Below are 18,993 nucleotides of genomic sequence, written 5' to 3' on the forward strand. Positions count from 1 at the left end.
TCATCTCAGTCAAGGGCAAAGAACTTCTGAGTAGGGTAAATGATCAATATAGGATTTGTCTCCATAATAGGCAACTGATAACTTTGTTTCAAGGTCTGAACCACATGTGGGTCCACTCCTATTCTAAATCAGTGGTTCAAACATTTTTTGAGATTTGCCAGTAGGTCTGAATGTAGGTGGCCTAGCATTTCCTCTTCTGTGATGATCAAAGGGAGATTTCTGGTGAGGTCTAACTCACCTGCTCAAATAAAATGGCAAGTATGGATTCCTCGGAGTTATAAGGCCAGGTTGAAGTATCAAAAGAAATCTATAAAACTGTCTGCTCCAGGGATAAGAGGGTACAGTGATGAACAGCTACCGTGAAATATTCCCAGAGTTTACCTCTGCTGGTATTAAAACCATTGTGAGTCTAGGCATAGCCAAGAAAACATCATACAATGGAAGACCTGAAAGGCACACACAGAACAACTCGTACATTTATATATAATTATATATAATTGAGTACCTTCTAAATCCAGCAATTGGCAAAGGAAAAATCTCCAGAGCTATCATGGCCTCATCTTAAGAGTATAAACACTACATCCTCTCCTTTAATTCCAACAGGATAGTTGGGTTCCAAAGTGATAGCTGTTGGAAATTCAAATCCCAAGGATGTCTCCTCAGACTTAAGGTGAACAGTGGGTCCTGCAACTAATGCAACACACTAAGATTACTACCATTAACTCACAGACCCTGGTAATACATGGCCTGAAAGAGTGAAACAAAAAGGAGCAAAATGAATTTAGGTAAAGTAAGCACTGGTCAAGTTCTGTGGAACATAGTCAAGAAGCCTATAAAGTAAGCAGTGGTCAAGTTCTGTGGAACATAGTCAAGAAGCCTATTCTAACTAAAAGGCACATTGATAGGACCATTTTATATTGAAAGAGGAACTCTGTAGCCCAGATGTGCTGGATAATGCTTTTTTCGTTTTTGTCTGTCTAGAAAGGGTGCTGACATTCCTGAGGGCAGTCATAAAGTGACGAGTTTTTAGTACAAAAACAACTTTTTGTATTCAGGAATCTTCCAATCTGCTCTTACAGTTTTTGCCTCTGGTAAACTTATTTTACAAACACCTAAGAGTAAAAAAATCTGTCATATTTTCTTTTTTTCCCTATGGTTGATTTTTCCATTACATTTTTGGTGTTTTACTCAGTACCCTAGTCAAAAATTTACCCAAATTACAAGTGTTTGGAAGCTCTGATCTCAAACTTTCAATGGAAAATTAATCAAGAAAAAGGCAATAAAATTTGGGTCCTAAAATCTTTGGTTAAATCAAAATTAATCATTCAACTCAAAAGCATCATTCTAGTGGCATATCAACAGAATATGCCAGACCAACAACTTGTGAAATAAGCCTTTAACATAACACAATATTCCTTATTTTCTATGACACTTCTTACCCCAACTGCATGAGAAGATATCTAAAGGACAAACAGGATAGTAGAAACAAGGTAATTAGCAAAACATACACATTAAATATATAGTACTTACATCTATGTAAAAATTAAACTTAGCTGGAAAAATTCTTTGATCTCTGACCTTACAACACTAACAGTACAGGTACATTCTCTCTCTTTCAAGTTTTGGGGTTTTTACTTCAAATATTTGCACTGAAGGAGCTCTGCATTTATATTTATTACAAAACTTCAATTCAAGTTTAATATCTGTTATGGCACCCATCCATTTCTGTAAATAGCAAGCTACACTATTCATGTGCATATTATGTCTTTGAGTATTACTTCAAGTTTAAAAATTACTCATCTTATAAAAATATTTCAAAATGCAAGAAATCAAGTGATGAAATGCTTCAGTACTGTCATTCAAAACTTTCTCTAGTGCTATTTTTCTTTATCAAAGCTCAATACAGGTAGTATACACTACCAAATTTCTTAGTCTAAAACAAATGACAAGTCAGTAATAACAAATATTAGAAAACTAACGAATCTTCGAATGCACGGACTTAATTTGTGAGAAAATGCTCCTGTACAAATTTCTAAAAAGCAAAGCATATTTATTTTCATCAAATAAAAAATTCCTTATGCATTAAAATAGTCTACTTAACAATTAAAGCAGCAATTGCTGAAACTATATTCTACTGAAAAAATGTTTATTGACTATATTACAGACCTAGTGAAAGGCTAACACTAAACAAAAACATATATACATACTGAACAGCAATTATATGAGAGAAAATGTCAAGGTTGTTGTAGAAACATACAACCTTATCAAGGGCATGATTACAAAGTAATAACCACATTACGAGCACAAAGAAGTATCTGGCCATCAGACAGCTGAAATGCAAGCAAAGATTAACGGCCTCAGAGTGAAACCAGCTGCTTTAGTCTGTTATAGTGCAGCAAGTCACAATTTTCTTTAAATAACCATTGGTTAGTAATATTGCATTTGCCAGCCTAAACGACCCACCTGCCTATGAGATATTCCTGTTTTTAGGAAAAAAGAATTTTAGTACATATAATCATATATTTAATTAAAACTATTTGAGTAGTATTTTTTCAGGAACAAATGCAAACTACAACAAAGATTTTTTTAACTCTCATATTTTTTACAGCACTCTAATCCTTAACTTTCCAGCCTAGACCAAAAGAGCATAGCCTTTTGTATAATAAAGATCCTAGTGGTAACAGTATTTGCAAGTGTCATGCGATCTATATAATGTAAGGGTATTTTTTCAACTATACATGGCGACCTTTCTTGTCTTACACTGTAACATTTATATTTGTTTATTTTAATGTTTATGAATTTGTAACTAAATATCATATTTATTCACTTTAAGGCTAATGAATTTGTAACTAAATATCATATTCCCAAGTTCTCACTGAATCATGACTAGTATGTTCCTCCATCAGAATAGTATATTCCTTACAATCTCCTAGGCCTAATATGGGAAGTTACTTTCCAAAGATATGCAAAGTGTGCAAGATTTAGTACATTGACTGCACATCCATACCAGAATATTCTTTGCTTTTCATATGAATAACTCTCTAACTGTACCATATAGTTCTCAATCACCTGAACAATGCATGTACTGTATAAACTGGCAATAAACTATAAGAAAATTGTAATTTAATATTTTTCTTATAAAATCCCATTTCTTGTTACTACCTACAAAGCTGTGCACTAAAATCCTTCTGAAATAACTAAAAAGGCACCTGTCATCACTACATATGCAAGGGTGGAGCGATCAGGTAACTAGCAGTGATCACTGTTAGTATTCATGCTGCCTAATACATGAGCTGCAAAAAAACTTATAATGGGAGGTGGGAATTTAGATTACAAGTACTACTGGGTTTGTATGAATATTTTTGTTAAAAAAAAAAAAAAAAAACTTGCTTTCGTTTCACAGAAAACCCCCTTACTACTGGTAAAATAATATTAAATCACAAAATTAGTTGGGAAGGATTGAGCTCCAAAAAAAAACCAGATTGGGTGGTTGGTACCTAGAGAATCCACTTAGAAGCAATTTGCACTTAAGGTTTATTTTAAAAACAATATAACAAATTGGAAAAATGTCAAAGTTCCTCCAAGAACAATCCTATAGATATAAATCTTTCTGTCCACTCAACTTAAGGAAAATGAATGAATAGTAAACTCATTACTGACCTCCATGAATTCTGCAGAGCAGAATAAACCATTTTCATTAAAAATAATATCAAAATTTAAACATTTCAAATGACATTGCATCATATTCTGAATATACGACTGTTCATCAAGATACAAATAATAACAACCTACTATACTCCTTTAACTCACCTGTAATATGACAAGAGCATTCTCAGTAGAAAGTTGGTCAGATGGCAGCCCCTCAGCCTTCCATTGTAGCTGTTCTCGTTCACTGCTCAAAAATCTGTAATGAAATTTTGTAGTATAAAAAATCTTCCTAATATATAAATCTCCAGAAACTAAAGATTTGTTCTTACACACTCATCATCCATATACAACCCAAAGACCATACAGTCATCCGTGAGACCGAAGATAACTGGTATCTTCATCTTTTGCAAACATTTACCTTCTCAGATCAAAGTTTGTAATTCCCAGCATGTGGCTCCAGTGGGCAAGAGTAGACTTCCTTACATTTTCAGGAGCTTCACTCAAATAAGAGATGAATGCTGCAGCTAAAATAGATTCCTTAGGAAGGCCAGAAAGGCTAGAAGATAGTTCAGAAACCTGGAAAATTAGAAATGATGAAGTTGAACAATTTCCAAATTTTATTGTAGTTATACAGTGTAACAATAACTTTAAAGACAATAAAGATGCGTTAACAAATGATACATTTTGTAATTAAGAAACAAGAACTATCAATAAATTTATGATTGAAAATCTTCACCTACTCCCAAACTCCCTCTTGGACTTACTCTATCCAGTACCCTCAGAGTGCAAGTAAGATTAGGTCTACATACATAAAATACCACTCACCTGTTGACTCCAACGTTGATATTCGCCCTCCAGTTGGGTGACAAGTTTTTCAGCAGCTGTGATAGTTTCCTGGGCCTTATTAAGATGAAACTCAACCTCAGCTGCTTCTTTTGTTGACTTGTTTAGCTTCTCTCTTAACCCTGCTACTTGTTTATCCACATCATCAAGATCAGCAGACAACTCACCAATCTTGGCTTCAGCTTTCATCAAGTTTCTTGAAAGACAAAATGATGTTTTAGTCACACTTTTCATTCAATAAAAATGTGAAATTAGAACCAAGAAACTATAACAAATATGTTATCAAAAGTTAATTTTATATTTAATTTGTGCTATTCACTACTCTTTCCTGTCTCATGCACTATTTATCCAAATTCCAGTCAGGTGCAGGACTTCATTTATGACTATTTCCATAATTTTCTGGGCTTTCCTACATGCCTTCTTCCCACTAGTACTTCATTATCTATTACCTCCCAAATAGTTCCTCATTACATGTCTCAATCTATGAGAACTCAGTTATCTCTCCATAACTTTTTCATTTGTGATATGATCTCCCACTGCAGCCAAACCAAGAAAATTAGCTATATGGCCATGCCTTTGTTTCATCACACATCTAGTATACTTCATCATAGCCTACTCATTCCCCTTTCATGTAAATCTACTTGTAGAGGATATAAAAGATGATTAGGTGGCTGAGGTAGGTTATGCCCACAAGGGACTAAGATTCTTGGGGTGCTAACAGTTAAAACACAATAGTACTAGTATAAGAGCCCTATTGAAATAAAGCTTCAGAAAAATTGTTAAGAATGATATATTCCGATATATCCAAACTATAATTACCATTGTTATGAGCATTTTAAGCATTATGAGCTATCTTAAGCATGTCTTTGTAGATAAAATTGCAGGAGTAGCAAAAAAGATACTCACAAAAAAGCTATATAAAAGTACAGGCGGCCCGCGGTTAACGGCGCAATCACTCAACGGCGAATCGGTTTTACGGCGGTCATCAAAAATAATCATTAAAAAAATAAGGCATTTTAAAGGTATCTTTACGGCACAAGTTTCAGTTAACAGCACCGCTAGCGCTGTTGTCTAACGAGTTCATACATATGTAGAAATGCCGTTCAGACCATAAAGGTTATGCAAATTATATTAACAAATTTTATGGAGAGTTATTATGTAGGTATTAGGGTAAAATATATGCCTCTGACGCTGTTCTATGCCGAAAATATCGAGTTACATAAGTGCAAATTTAGCTATGGATGTGTCGATTCATAAATGTTCGTGCTTTTGTTTAAAATGTGTATGAAAATGTATTAGGTGAAAGGCATTTTTATTTCTGTACAGAAATATGATACAAAGGCAGCTTTTGAAACTGCCCTTCACGTTATCAAATACGTTGTTTTTTCATGTTCTTTCTTGTAAGCCGCCGCCTGCCGCTCTTACGAAAATATCGATTTAAAAAAAGTGCAAATTAGCGATCGATGTGTCGATTTTATAAATGTTTATGCTTTTATGTTTAAAATGTGTATGAAATGTATTACGAATAGGGTATTTTTATTTCTGTGCAGAAATATGATAAAAAGGCAGCTTTTGAAACTCCCCTTCAAGTTATCGACTACGATGTTTTTTTCAAGTTCGTTCTTGTATGCCGCCGTCTGCCGCTCTTCCGAAAATATTGATTTAAAAAAGTGCAAAATTAGCGATCGATGCTGTCGATTGTATAAAGTTTTATACTTTTATGTTTAAAAATGTGTATGAAAATGTATTACGAATAGGGGTATTTTTTATTTCTGTGCAGAAATATGATAAAAAGGCAGCTTTTTTGAAAACTCCCCTTCAACGTTATCGACTACGATGTTTTTTTCAAGTTCGTTCTTGTATGCCACTCTTCCGAAAATATAGTTAAAAACCAAAAAAATTAAAAAAAAAAAAAATTAAAAAAAAAATTAAAAAAAAAAAAAAAAAAGTGCGCAAAATTTAGCGATCGATGTGTCGATTTTTCAAATGTTTATGCTTTTATGTTTAAAATGTGTATGAAAATATATTGCATAAAGGTATTTTCATTTTGTACAGAAATAAGATACAAATTAAGGCAGCAGCCTAACTACGCTCCACGTGTCAGGGGATGGTTTTTCATGTTCGTTCTTGTCCGCCAGTTCAGAACAATGCATTGTGTTATTTTATTAATTATGCATCTTTTCCATAAAATCCTTTAAGAAGTTATACATTATTTCACTGTATCCAAGAATATTGTATGTATTCTAATATTATTGTATTTTAAAATACTACGGCAACTTAAAGCCTGTTATTACGCGGAGCGGCCAATGTTGTGGTTTGAAATCAGCTGATGAATACGAGTCTGTGTTTCACCATAACGCAATTCTGAGCGAATGCTCTTGCTTCTAGTTAGCATAAACGAAGATCATATACTTGACTTATATGAGACAAAGTTATTTTTCCATATACAGCGTGTTTTTAGGTGGAAATATTTATTGAATATGTCTCGTTGTGAATGTGAACTACTATTTTTTTCGTTAACAGATTACGTTGGCGGCATGTTTATTGCGTAAAAAATTACGTGATTCCCTTCGCAATACGTAATCTTATATCATCGTAATACGAACTTTACGTATATATATATCGGGTGAAACCAACAGTAAAATGTGTTCTTTCAAGCACAGTAGTTTTGATTGAAAATGATTTTATCCCAATTTTATCTACAGTTGTGTGTGATGGCAGATTTTGTTTACTGCGTTTTTTATCCTTGTTGCCGATGTACGATAATAGTACATTAGCAGCTTGAACAGTTTTCTCAGCTTCAGTTATAACTAGGTTTAAATTTAACGTTATATTTTTTCCCGATTGATCTTTAATCTATATTGATCTCGGATCTATAGCGAAACTAAAGTTATTACATTAAGTATCTCAGTTCTATTCTATACATAACGCCATTATAACATATACGGTAATGTTGCACTGTAGTACGATGATCGAAATACAAGCCAAACAGATGTTATCCAGTTCGGTTGTACTTAGAAAAAAAAAAAAAAAAAAGTCGTTTCTCGTTCGGTTGTCATGGCTGTACACGTTCACGCAACAAGTATAACGTTAAAACCATACTTTCATCATTCTCTTTTGCTGTTATTGAACTTATGTAACTAGAAGATGGATAAAGTTAGGCCATTGTAATTTGATCTCTCATAAAATCGAACTATCGTAAGACTAATGATCGTAACCTGAACACTACAGCTACCTGTAGACTGTATAAACTTTATTATATCTTTACATACTCTAGACACCCACATGTACTGTACAGTAAATTCTATAGTACTATACTGCATAAATAATTTTAATTTTACCTTATTGCAGCAAACCGTTGTGGGATTAAACGGTGCCTTGACTGGTCTAGAGTTTCGAAAGAAGGTGTGCGGCGGCCGTAGGCTTTAAAATCGCTCAGCGTGCGAAAATCGCTTGGCGTCGGTGGCCAGGAACGGAACCCCTGCCGCTAACCGAGGGCCGCCTGTATAGGGCAATTACAAAACTACACTGATCTTCATGCAACGAATGACAAATCTGATACTCAAATGTTTCAGCATTTGACAGCCCATCTTAAAAGAAAAAAAATGGACTTACTTCTCTAACTTATTTTGCTCATCTTCCAAGGGTTTCACTTTTTGAAGAACGTACGAGAAACGTACATTGGCTTTGACCCAAGCAGCTAGAGGAGCTGCCGCTGCTGAAGCCCTTTTAGCAACAGCAGGTTCAAATGACTGAGCTCGTTCTGTCAATAGTTTTTCCACATTTTTTCCGAGCATCTGCAGACACATTTCTAGGATCATAATTTCTGTAAAAATATCTTTGGTTAATGCAAGGACTTGATATGCTGAGAAATTCACATTGTTTCAAATGTAAAAAAAATATATTATCTCCCAACTATAATGACAACAAGAAATGCTAAAAACTGCATCTCGTTACAGCACAAGATCAAGTTTTAATGGGAGATCAGTACCTAACTGCATAACATTCAGGAAGACGATAAACTCATTATCCAAAACAAAGGAGTAAAGCTGTTCTAAGAAAAAAGAAATGTCTGGCATATAATTGATATTTTTAGACTTTGTTTTTGGTTGGACATGAAAAAAGTTTGAAAGTGTCTTTATATGAATCAATAGGTAGTAGTCTGAGCCTCTATTAGACAACTTATTTTGCCATATCTAAAAAGCTCTCTAAGATCAAAAGGTAACTTTATAACGAACTTATAATAAATAAATGATAAAACTCTCCTTATAATTTATGTTAATATGTTATTGTAGCTAATTTTTATTCACAATTACAACCAGAAAATAAAGTGAAAATCCTTGGGCGATACATAAGAAATGAAACTTGAAATAAAAACTTTGCATCATGAGCTATTTGAGCTCAAAGGAGCAAAAACTGAGAATGAACTTCATGTTCAAAGACATTCCTAATTCTATACAAGAGGATTGTTGTTCATTGTAGCAACCAACATTGTAGTATATATTTGATATTTGTTTTCATCATAAACCTGACTTATAAATAGTAACCCTCTTGTGTGACACAATTCATCCCAGATACTTCTGTCAATTCCAAATTAATGAAAGGATATAGCAGTCATCCAGTTAGTAGCACTACATATGCATGGGTGGAGGGTTGAAACTCAGCTTAAAAGTTTCCAACTCTACAATTTCATGGATAACCTCACACCATGAAGATCTAATTTCTCCAGGTTCCTATGGAATCAACAAAAGTATGGTAATCATAAGGGATTCTACCATCTGCAATCTCTTTGGAAAGTTAACAGATTTCCAGCTTGCTGAAAATTAATCCTATATGTAAAGACCGAGGGTTTGTATTTGTGTAGGAACAATTACAATTTGTTAATAAAAAAAAGAATATGACAGCAAAAGTTAAAAAAAATACACTAAAGAATATATTACGAAATGTGAAGAACTTGCCTGATTTCTTCCTTTACTCCTCTCTTTGCTAAGAAAGTTTTCATTGAATTCCATGATGTATCTTGCATACCCATAAGTCTCAAAACTCCCTCAAGAATATCACGAATAACTTCTGGAGGTGCACGAAGAGATCTGGATTTACATAAACAAGCAGTAAGAATAGGGGGGCTACAAGTATTTCACATAATCTTACGGGCACTTGCTAAAAATACTTCATCAGTCAGAATTAGACAAGGCCGTCCTCCAAAATAACTGAACTGAACTGAATGGATTAGGTGATATTTATGTCGCCATAACTGCAAGGGTCATTGGACACCAGGATTATTAAATAGTTAGATAAAAAATTTCAAAGGATGGTAAGATTCACTTCTTCTAAAACTTCTCTGTCAAATTAATAAATTTTAACATCTTCCAAAACCCAAAACATTACTCACCTAATTTCTGACAATGCCTCTGACTTAATGTTGCCAACTGCCTCTTTTGCTTCTTGCACTAAAGGCTCAATCTCTGCTAACTCAGCATCAATGTTCTTTTTCCTGTGACAAACACACCCCAGCGTTTATTGATCATCAAGAGTGATATGTACTTTGTTTAAATCCATGGCAAAGGGTTCACTAAATACTATGATCTTATCTTTTGAGAGAACTCAAATTACATTTCTACTGGGGACAACTCAACAAAAGTCTCTCACTCAAGATACCAATTTCCATTTCCAGTAATTACAAAATTCTATATAAGATTTACTTTACAATAGAGATACAAATTACTTTGTGATAGAACACTAATCCTTCATCTTCATGTATGTATGCCCTCTATTAAGAAAACCATGTTGCCCTTAAACAGAGCAGCAAATTAATATTTGTATTGTTACTGTCAACTACCAGTTAATATAAAAACAAAAAACTGTTCATCAAATGTAAGATAAGTATAGTAAGTATCCATTTGACAAACGCAGGCTACTTTACACTCCCCCATACCTCTCAGCAATCTTCTCATTCTCCTGCAATGTCTGATCCTTCAGCGACTCCATTTGAACCTTCTGCTCATTAGCATTCTTCATTGTATCTGTGATGAGTTGAAAGAGCACGATTTGCCTCCTCCTGCTTTTCACCTAATTTCTTTTCCTTATGAACAGCAGCTTCAGCCTTCAGTTTGCTAACTACCTTTCTTGCATCCTTCAGCTTGGACACACCTGCCTATAGATTGCATACCCAAGTTTGTTTGGGAGTATATGGTAAGAGGTTACAAAATGGTTAAAAACAAATATACTGTGTCAATAAGATAATATGGTAAGTTCTCAGAAACATGAAGTAATATAAGAGTACTATGAGTCAAGTTACTACTTAATTTTGTTTATTTCCTTTTGATAACTACAAACTTACCATATTAGTTTTACTTAAATTAGCCTACAACTGTGGTCTTTGAATAATCAAAACATTATCTTAGACTTTTGTTTAACAGACAAAAGGAGAACGGAGGTAGCCCTAAGAGTTGCCCATGAATTACTAGGTCCCTAAGGACTGAAACTACCTCAATTTTTCAAGCAATTGCAAAACTGTTAACAGATCAGTGTTCTACCCACCCCAATGCAACATATAAACATCAAAGATTACTCTGTCAGGAAGTTTTCACCTTTGCTGGCTATTGGTTTTACTGGATAAATATTTTAGATAAAAACTCAGCAAATATTCTTCGCAAGTATTTTCTTGTTTTCCTTTTGAATGGACCAACTGGTAGGCAAGGGATCAAGTAAAGGATATAACAAGCCCTGGATTTGATAGTGACGTGAATGGCAGGCGTACAATTTTCTGTTCTCCTCAGGACCCAGCACTGACCAATGGGTGTGATACCTTAAGTCTGGGGTAGCTTCACACCTCATGCCTTTGGCCCATTTGGTCTACTGTATCAGGTACTACTAGTAAATTATCATACTATGGCCAACTTCCAGATTACACTCACTTCTTTTTTTTCACTTTTATAGTTCCTCCCAGCAGCTCTTTAATCTAATAAAACCACACATACTATTGCAAAACTTACAGATAGATGCTGCTGGCGCTTCATTACTCCTTCCTTCTTTGTGTTGTGTATTGTACGATAAGAATGCAAGAAAGCCATATATCGCCTTGGTGTTGCTAGGTGACTAGGAAGACTCTCGTGAACAGCAAGGAAAGATTCCAAAAATCCTGATTTACTTTCCTCATCCTTCTCAGTCTTATCCAGCAACATGTCTGGGATCTTGGTAATAAATTATGTATACAATGTAAATAAAGCCCAAATACAAATCTATCAAATGCCTCATGAGATTTTACTACATGATTTACTGTATGATAGCAACCACTTGCAATTAGTGGCTACTTACCAGTTACAAATATGATTACATAAACCAAAAATCCCATGAAGAATTCATATTCTTACCTCAGTCATTGTTTCTTTTGACCATCCCTCCATCCACAATACTGTACACTGCTTATATAAGGCAGGATTACTTTCACACTGTACTGCAAACTCTTGATCACTGGAGTCCATTATAAGTGCTATGTGCAAATTTCTTTGAACACCTGATGAAATGAGTGTTGAATTAGTCAATTACAAGTCTTTTATTCTGTACAAATTTTAGGGCCTCATAAAAAATATTTAATTTTCACAAGATCACATACATGAGATAACAATGCCAAGAGCATAAGCTAAATCTCATCACACTTACGTGAGGCAAGTAAGCATACTGAGATCCCCTAAAACCTTCATTAGCGGCCTCATCTCTGAGTGGCATCAAAAGTGGGTCTAACTCTTCTGGTGGTTGTATGAGACCTGGTATCTATATAAAATATATCTCATTTCACACACACTTGTAAAAAAAAATGGTTACATGAATTCAGTTAACAATTTTTTTGCAAAACACTGAAGAATGCAACTACATAATGCCATATATCATGTTGCTCCTAAAACATAGTAACTTCAAACTGAGTGGAAATACAAGACTGAGAAAAATAAATTATGTTCAGACACTAGATACAACGAGGTGAAATGGTACTGTTTCTTGGGTCAAATAAGTACTGTATATACTCTAATCCAGATATCCAACATAATTCCAGTTTCAAAATAGGGGTTTCTTAATTTTCAAGCATAAATGGCTTTTTCACATATCCCTAACAACAAAAATAAAGACCTAAATTAATAGGCAACTAAGAAGGATAACAGAAATAGTAAATATATCCTTACCTCACCAGCCATCAGTAGGGAATTAATTACTTCAAGGAAATCTGGTGAGATTAGATGATGGTTCTCCAATAACAGGAGAACTTGTTCTCCATCTACACCAGCAGTCTGCATGACCTATAAGCACAACAACATGACAAATTTTTAATTAATTTCTATTTTTCATAGCTAACAAACGTGGTCTTAACATTAGGATAAATATTCTCTTGCCCACCCGCTGGACCTTTAGTGCCACCTAAAATGTGCTGCAGAAGGCACACTGCGAGGGGTAACTCCCTTACCGGAATTAAGAAGCATTACTAGCAGTAATAATAAAAAATGCAATCACCATTTTCATCCAGACTGAAAATGATATTGTCATGATACAATAAAGTTTGTTCATACTTACCTGACAGATATATATATAGCTGTATTCTCTGACGACCGACAGAATTTCAAAACTCCCGGCAAACGCAGTGGTCGGCTAGGTGGTTAGTACCCATTCCCGCCGCTGGGAGGCGGATTACCGGGAACCATTCCCATTTTCTATTCAGATTTTCTTTACCACTGTCCCCATGAGGGGAGGTGGGTGGGTACTTGATTATATATAGTCTGTCAGGTAAGAAGTATAAAAAAAACACAAAACTTTATTGTATCATGACAATATCATTTTTGTTCATGACACTTACCTGCCCAGATATATATATAGCTGAATCCCACCATTGGAGGTGGGGAAGGGACAGAATAGGACGATTTTGGAAACATTTCACCCATGCAGATGATTGACATCTTGGTTCCCTACTGTTAGCATAGCTGACTTCGTGATTACTGTCACCCAAGCCTGCTTCTGCTTAACTAGAATTTCAGCAAGGTAGTGACCTGTATAGCTGGATAGTTCTAGATGATCTGTCAACGGGCAGCGTGGGACCACAATGTGACTAGACCATATTGACCATACTGAAGACAACGAAAGCATAATAAATTACCACCTAACCTAGCCTCACTAAAGTTAGTCCCATAACTTTCAGGCTAATTAAAGGGAAGACCACCTCAAGCGGCCAACCTACGACCGTAAAAAAACAAAAAACACCCATAATTAAAATCACACACATCCATTTCTAAAGGATGGGGTTCGTATTGCTTTCTCGTCCCCAATACTGTATCCGCGGAAATGTATGGTCCAAGCGAGTGTAGCAATTATCATATGTCGCCTTCACATCTCTGAGGTAGTGTGAAGCAAACACAGAGTTGCTTCGCCAAAATGTGGCACCCAGGATATCATGAGTGCCATATTTTTCTGAAAAGCCAACCGAAGTAGCTACCGCTCTAACCTCGTGAGCATTAACTTTAGCAGTTTAAGATCACATCCGTGCAGGATGAATGAGCTTCCCTGATGGTGTTTCTCAAGAAGAACACCAGTGCGTTTTTAGACATTGGTAATTCCGGCCTCTTGACCGAACACCACAGGTTGTCTGAGGGCCTCTACATGGTTTGGTCTTTTCAAGATTAAAATTTGAGAGCTATGACAGGGCACAAAACTCTCTCCGGCTCTCGTCCGACAAACTCTGATAACCCTTGATATCAAAGCTTTAGGCCAGGGGTTGGATGGGTTTTCGTTCTCGCTAAGAAACGAGGGACTCAGCGAACACACCGCATTGTGTTCTCTGAAAACCCACATGTTTAATCATAGCTTGGATTTCGCTAACCCTCTTAGCTGTTGCCAAAGCTGGTTAGGAAAATAGCTTTCTAGTTAATCTTTCAAAGAGGCAGCGTGCATAGGCTCAAATGGCTGAAATGCAGACATTAAAAACTAAGACAACATCTAAATTCCATGAGGGAATCTTGTCTCGTGGAGCTTTTGATGTTTCAAAGGACCTCAATAGATCGTGAAGATCTTTATCATTTGATAAATCCAAGCCTCTGTGTCGAAAGACCGTTGATAGCATGCTTTTGTAGCCTTTAATCGTTGATACTGAAAGTTTGTCTATCTCTCTAAGATGTAAGAGAAAATCAGCAATCTGGCTCACAGAGTCGTGGAGGAGGAAATATTTTGCCTTCTACACCAACCTCTGAAGACAGCCACTCGATTGGTAGACAGCTTGGGAAGATGTTCTTCTAGCGCTGGCAATAGCTCTTGCCACCGATCTTCAAAAACCTCTCGCTCTGGCCAACTTTTGGATAGTCTGAATGCAGTCAGACTCAGACGGAGAGGTTTCCGTGATACCTCTCGAAGTGGGGCTGTCTGAGTAGATCGATTTTTTCTGGAAGTGTTCCTTGGGAAATCTACCAGAAATGACATGGCCTCTGTGAACCAGTCGCTTGCAGGCCAAAAGGGGCTGATCAAACGTCATTTCTTGCTCCTTCCGACGCCGCAAACCTTCATTATTACCTCTCCCAGGAGTTTGAATGGAGGAGAAAGGCGTAGAGATCCATCCCCTTCCAATTCAAAGCATGGCGTCTTATTGCTATTGCTCCTGGGTCTAGAAACCGGAGAGAGCAGTAAATAGGAAGCCTCTTCGTTTTTGCTGTCGTCGAAGAGGATTCCTACCAGTGGGCGTCCCCAAAGTTTCCACAACTCCTTGCAGATCTCTGGATGGAGAGTCCATTCGTTTGGAAAGCATTTGATGTTGACGGCTGAGGAGATCCGCACGAACGTTCTGCTGTCCTGAAACGAACCTCGTTAGAATCATTACATTTCTCAGCTTCGCCCAAAGTAAGATTTCCCATCGTTATCATCCCTGAACAGGGAGCGAGATAGAGTTCCTCCCTGTTTTTTGAGATATGCGAGCGCCGTGGTGTTGTCCGAGTTGACTTGTACAATTCGTCCCACAATCCTTGACTCGAAGCATTGAAGAGCCAAACGAATCGCCTCTAGCTCCTTGAGGTTTATGTGCCAGGACCTCTGTTCCCCTCTCCAGAGGCCTGACACTTCTTCCTCCCCCAGTGTTGCTCCCCAGCCACCCGTCATGGACGCGTCTGAGAACAACACTAGGTCTGGGGCTCAGAAACTTTGAGGGACATCCCTTCCGATAGCTTGACGGGATCGGACCACCACTTCAAATGCTCTTTGATCGATTGAGGGATTCTCAAAATCTCGTCTAGGTCTTTCTGTTCTTCCAGTTGTCTGCAAGGAAAAACTGAAGCTGTCTGAGGTGCAGCCTTCCCAGAGCAACAAATTTCTCCAGGGAGGAAATGGTCCCCAGCAGACTCATCCATTCCCTCGCCGAGCATATTTCCTTCTCTAAGAAGACCGATACTTCTCTAAGCATTTTAGCTGACGTTCTATGGATGGAAATGCTTGAAAAGCCACTGAATCCATCTGAATCCCCAGATACACGATGGACTGTGTGGGAAATCAGATGGGACTTCTCGAAGTTGACCAGAAGGCCCAGGTCCTTCGTCAGCTGTAATGTCGTATGTAGGCTCCTCCAGACACTGTTCTTTGACGTGGATCGGATCAGCCAATCGTCTAAATAGAGTGAGGACTCTTATCTTTGAGAGATGGAGCCATCTTGCTACATTTCGCATCAGAAGCGTGAATATCATAGGGGCTGTACTCAGCCCGAAACAGAGAGCTCGAATTGGAAGACCTGTCCTTTCAGAACGAATCTGAGGAACTTCCTGGACGAGGATGTATCGGAAAACATGGAAATAGGCATCTTGGAGATCCAAGGACACCATCCAATCTCTGGTTCAGGGAAGCTAAAACAGACTGTGCAGTTTCCATCTTGAATTTTATTTTCCTTACAAAAAGATTCAGCCTGCTTACGTTCTAGGACAGGTCTCCATCCTCCCCCGAGTGCTTCGGAACAAGGAAAAGAGCCTTGTTGAGAAGCCTGAGAGTTCCGTGACACGACTCTTTCTACTGCTCTCTTTTCCACATCTGATCCAAAAGGTCTAATAAGATCTGTTGCTTGAATCCTGATAAGAGGGCGAAAGGTCTATTGGTTCTATGCTTAATGGTGGTTTCGATAGAACGGGATTTTGTAACCTTTCTCGATCACTTCGAGTGACCAAGAGTTCGCCCCTCTTATCCTCCATGCTTCGGCGAATAGAGCGAGTCTGCACCGGACTGGTGTCTGGAGGGCCGAAAAGTCATTTCTTTCCCCTGGTTTTTGAGGGGGCTCTGCCCCTAGGGAAACTCCTCCCTCGAGCAGCAGCTCTTGAAGAGGCTCTTCCACGAAAGGGCTTATAATTCTTCCTAGAAGCTTGCGTGGTTCTTGAAGACATCTGATCAGCAGGAAGTTCGAAGACCAGAGACAATAAGTCCTGCGTCGCTCGTTCTTGGAGATTTACTGATAAATCCTTTACCATCGATTGTGGAAAAAGATGAGCAGAAAAGGGGGAGGGGGCGAACAACAATTCTGCTTTTTGCGCTGGCGGACACTGACTTAGCTGTGAAGCTACAGAAGAGTGCGCGTTTCTTCAGGATTCCCGACGCAAATGTGATGCCAGTTTCGTCGGAGCATCTCTTACTGCTCTGTCCATGCATGACAAAATACTCGCTAAGTCTCCAATGAGATGGAATCTGGGCTTCTAGACTGAACATCCAAGACGCCCAAACACCAATCTAGAAAGTTTAAAACTCCAAAGTTTTATAAAGGCCTTTGAGATGGTGATCTATCTCCGACATTGTCCACGAAACTTTCGCTGATGCAGGTAAGATCTTCTAGGAGCTTCCACTAAGTTGGCGAAAATCGCGCTTGTGCGGAAGCGGGGATTCTCAAACCTGCTTCCTCTTCTGTCTCGTACCACTTCCCCGATCTTCCCACTAAGCCTTGTGGGGGAAGGGGGGAAGTGCAAAAGAAGTCTTGCCCTTTGTCTTTTTGGATTCCAATCCAATCATGGATTCTTTTAAAAGCCCTTTTAGTTGAGAGCGAGGTGGCCATTTTGACAAAATTTGGAGTCTTCCTGCCTTCGAAGAGGTTAGTTGCGGAAGAAGGTGGAGAGAGAGGAACTGGAGCTCGGAACTTTCTCGGGAAACAAATCTTTTAAAAGACGAGTCAAAGTCTTATAATCCACAGAGGATGAGGTTGTAGGATCCTCCTCCTCTTCCGAAAAACAGCCTCGCTTGACGATTTATTTTCTCAATGGAGACATAGCCTTATTCTGCATTGAACGAGAAGAAACCAAAGTTTCACCTCCCTTTCGAAACCGTAGGTTTTGGTTTTGTGATTTGAAATCAATTTTGAAGAGGAGAGTCTGCTATGTTCTCCTAACCTTGACTTTCTCTCCGCAATTTTCCAAACTGACGTCATACGATTTCTCTTGACGAGCACTGATATGTAGTTCCTACTACTTGAAGCATATGGCGCTTAACCTTCTGACTAGCGACCTTGTTGCTTTTCTTCTCAGAGTGACTTTATGCATCGGACGCCTAGCGCCCTTCACAAAAGCGTCCTCCCATTTTGCGTCCTGGAAAGCGGTCCTCATTTGCATCCTGGAAAGCGGTCCTCATTTGCGTCCTGGAACGAACGTACTGATATGAAAGGGAACGGAGACGAGCGTGCCTTACTAGCACTACGCCTCGCGTCCTCAAAACGTCCTCATATTCATCTTCATATCCTTCCTTCTGAACTAATATCGACGGTCTGAAGTCTCTCCAGCGACGTTTCCGACCCCGAGCGTCCCCGAGAAGCGTCCTTACGAGCGTCCTGGTTAGCAAAGCGTTTGTTTTGTTGAATATTCTCTTCCTGTAAGTCAAGATCAATTCCTCCCAATTTTATTTCTGAGCGATCCTTCTGAACGTTCTTCGACTCTGGGAAAAGACGACGGCGGCGGCCGCCTGTGCGGCACCTATTGTCTTTTTTTTACCGCCCAATACTTCTAGAGACTCTCTCAGCAGGACTGCTTGCGCGTTCTGATTGAGTCGATGAGGTCTAGAAGGCGACGGATCAGACGAAGACGAAGAACGAAGCAAGAGAAGCCGCAGGAGAACGTCTAGATTTCTTGACGGGTAGCCAAAGATCTTTTTTACGACTACGTGATCTTTCCCTCTCTTATTGGAGAAAAACGTATCCAACTGTTGACGAATCGCTTCGAGAGTCTTTTTTGATGGTGAAGAAACCATATGATGGAATGAACCTTTGAGAAGAAGATGGGCGAGGGACGCCTTCTTCTTCTCTCCGGGCTCGAATCAGGACGCTCAGAAAGCGTCCTAAATCTCTTGGCGGTATACTGGTCTTCGAAGTCTCCGGAGAAGACCGAAGCGTAAATCAAGGCGGAGGACGCTCTCGATCTCCCGATGAAGCGTCCAATCTTCATCATACTTTTCCTAAGAGGGCGAGAAAGCGATGGTCGCCAGTGCGACGTCTTACGTCTTCCTTACCACTCTCACTTGGAGAGGCTG

The 18,993-nt window shown here is 38.1% G+C and overlaps 1 protein-coding gene across 1 annotated transcript in view; it reads right to left on the reverse strand.

Annotated features, from left to right (window-relative positions):
• Positions 1-18,993, reverse strand: part of LOC135205840 (cytoplasmic dynein 2 heavy chain 1-like) — a 252,552-nt gene that overhangs the window by 128,162 nt on the left and 105,397 nt on the right. Inside the window, 13 exon segments of the mRNA XM_064237094.1 lie at positions 3,811-3,904; positions 4,067-4,224; positions 4,474-4,687; positions 8,107-8,279; positions 8,281-8,317; positions 9,450-9,581; positions 9,884-9,985; positions 10,427-10,527; positions 10,529-10,645; positions 11,487-11,684; positions 11,865-12,016; positions 12,162-12,264; positions 12,669-12,782. Coding sequence (XP_064093164.1) covers positions 3,811-3,904; positions 4,067-4,224; positions 4,474-4,687; positions 8,107-8,279; positions 8,281-8,317; positions 9,450-9,581; positions 9,884-9,985; positions 10,427-10,527; positions 10,529-10,645; positions 11,487-11,684; positions 11,865-12,016; positions 12,162-12,264; positions 12,669-12,782 — 1,695 coding nt within the window.

The sequence above is a fragment of the Macrobrachium nipponense genome, chromosome 24 (genome assembly GCF_015104395.2).
Source record: "Macrobrachium nipponense isolate FS-2020 chromosome 24, ASM1510439v2, whole genome shotgun sequence".
Classification (NCBI taxonomy): Eukaryota; Metazoa; Arthropoda; class Malacostraca; order Decapoda; family Palaemonidae; genus Macrobrachium; species Macrobrachium nipponense.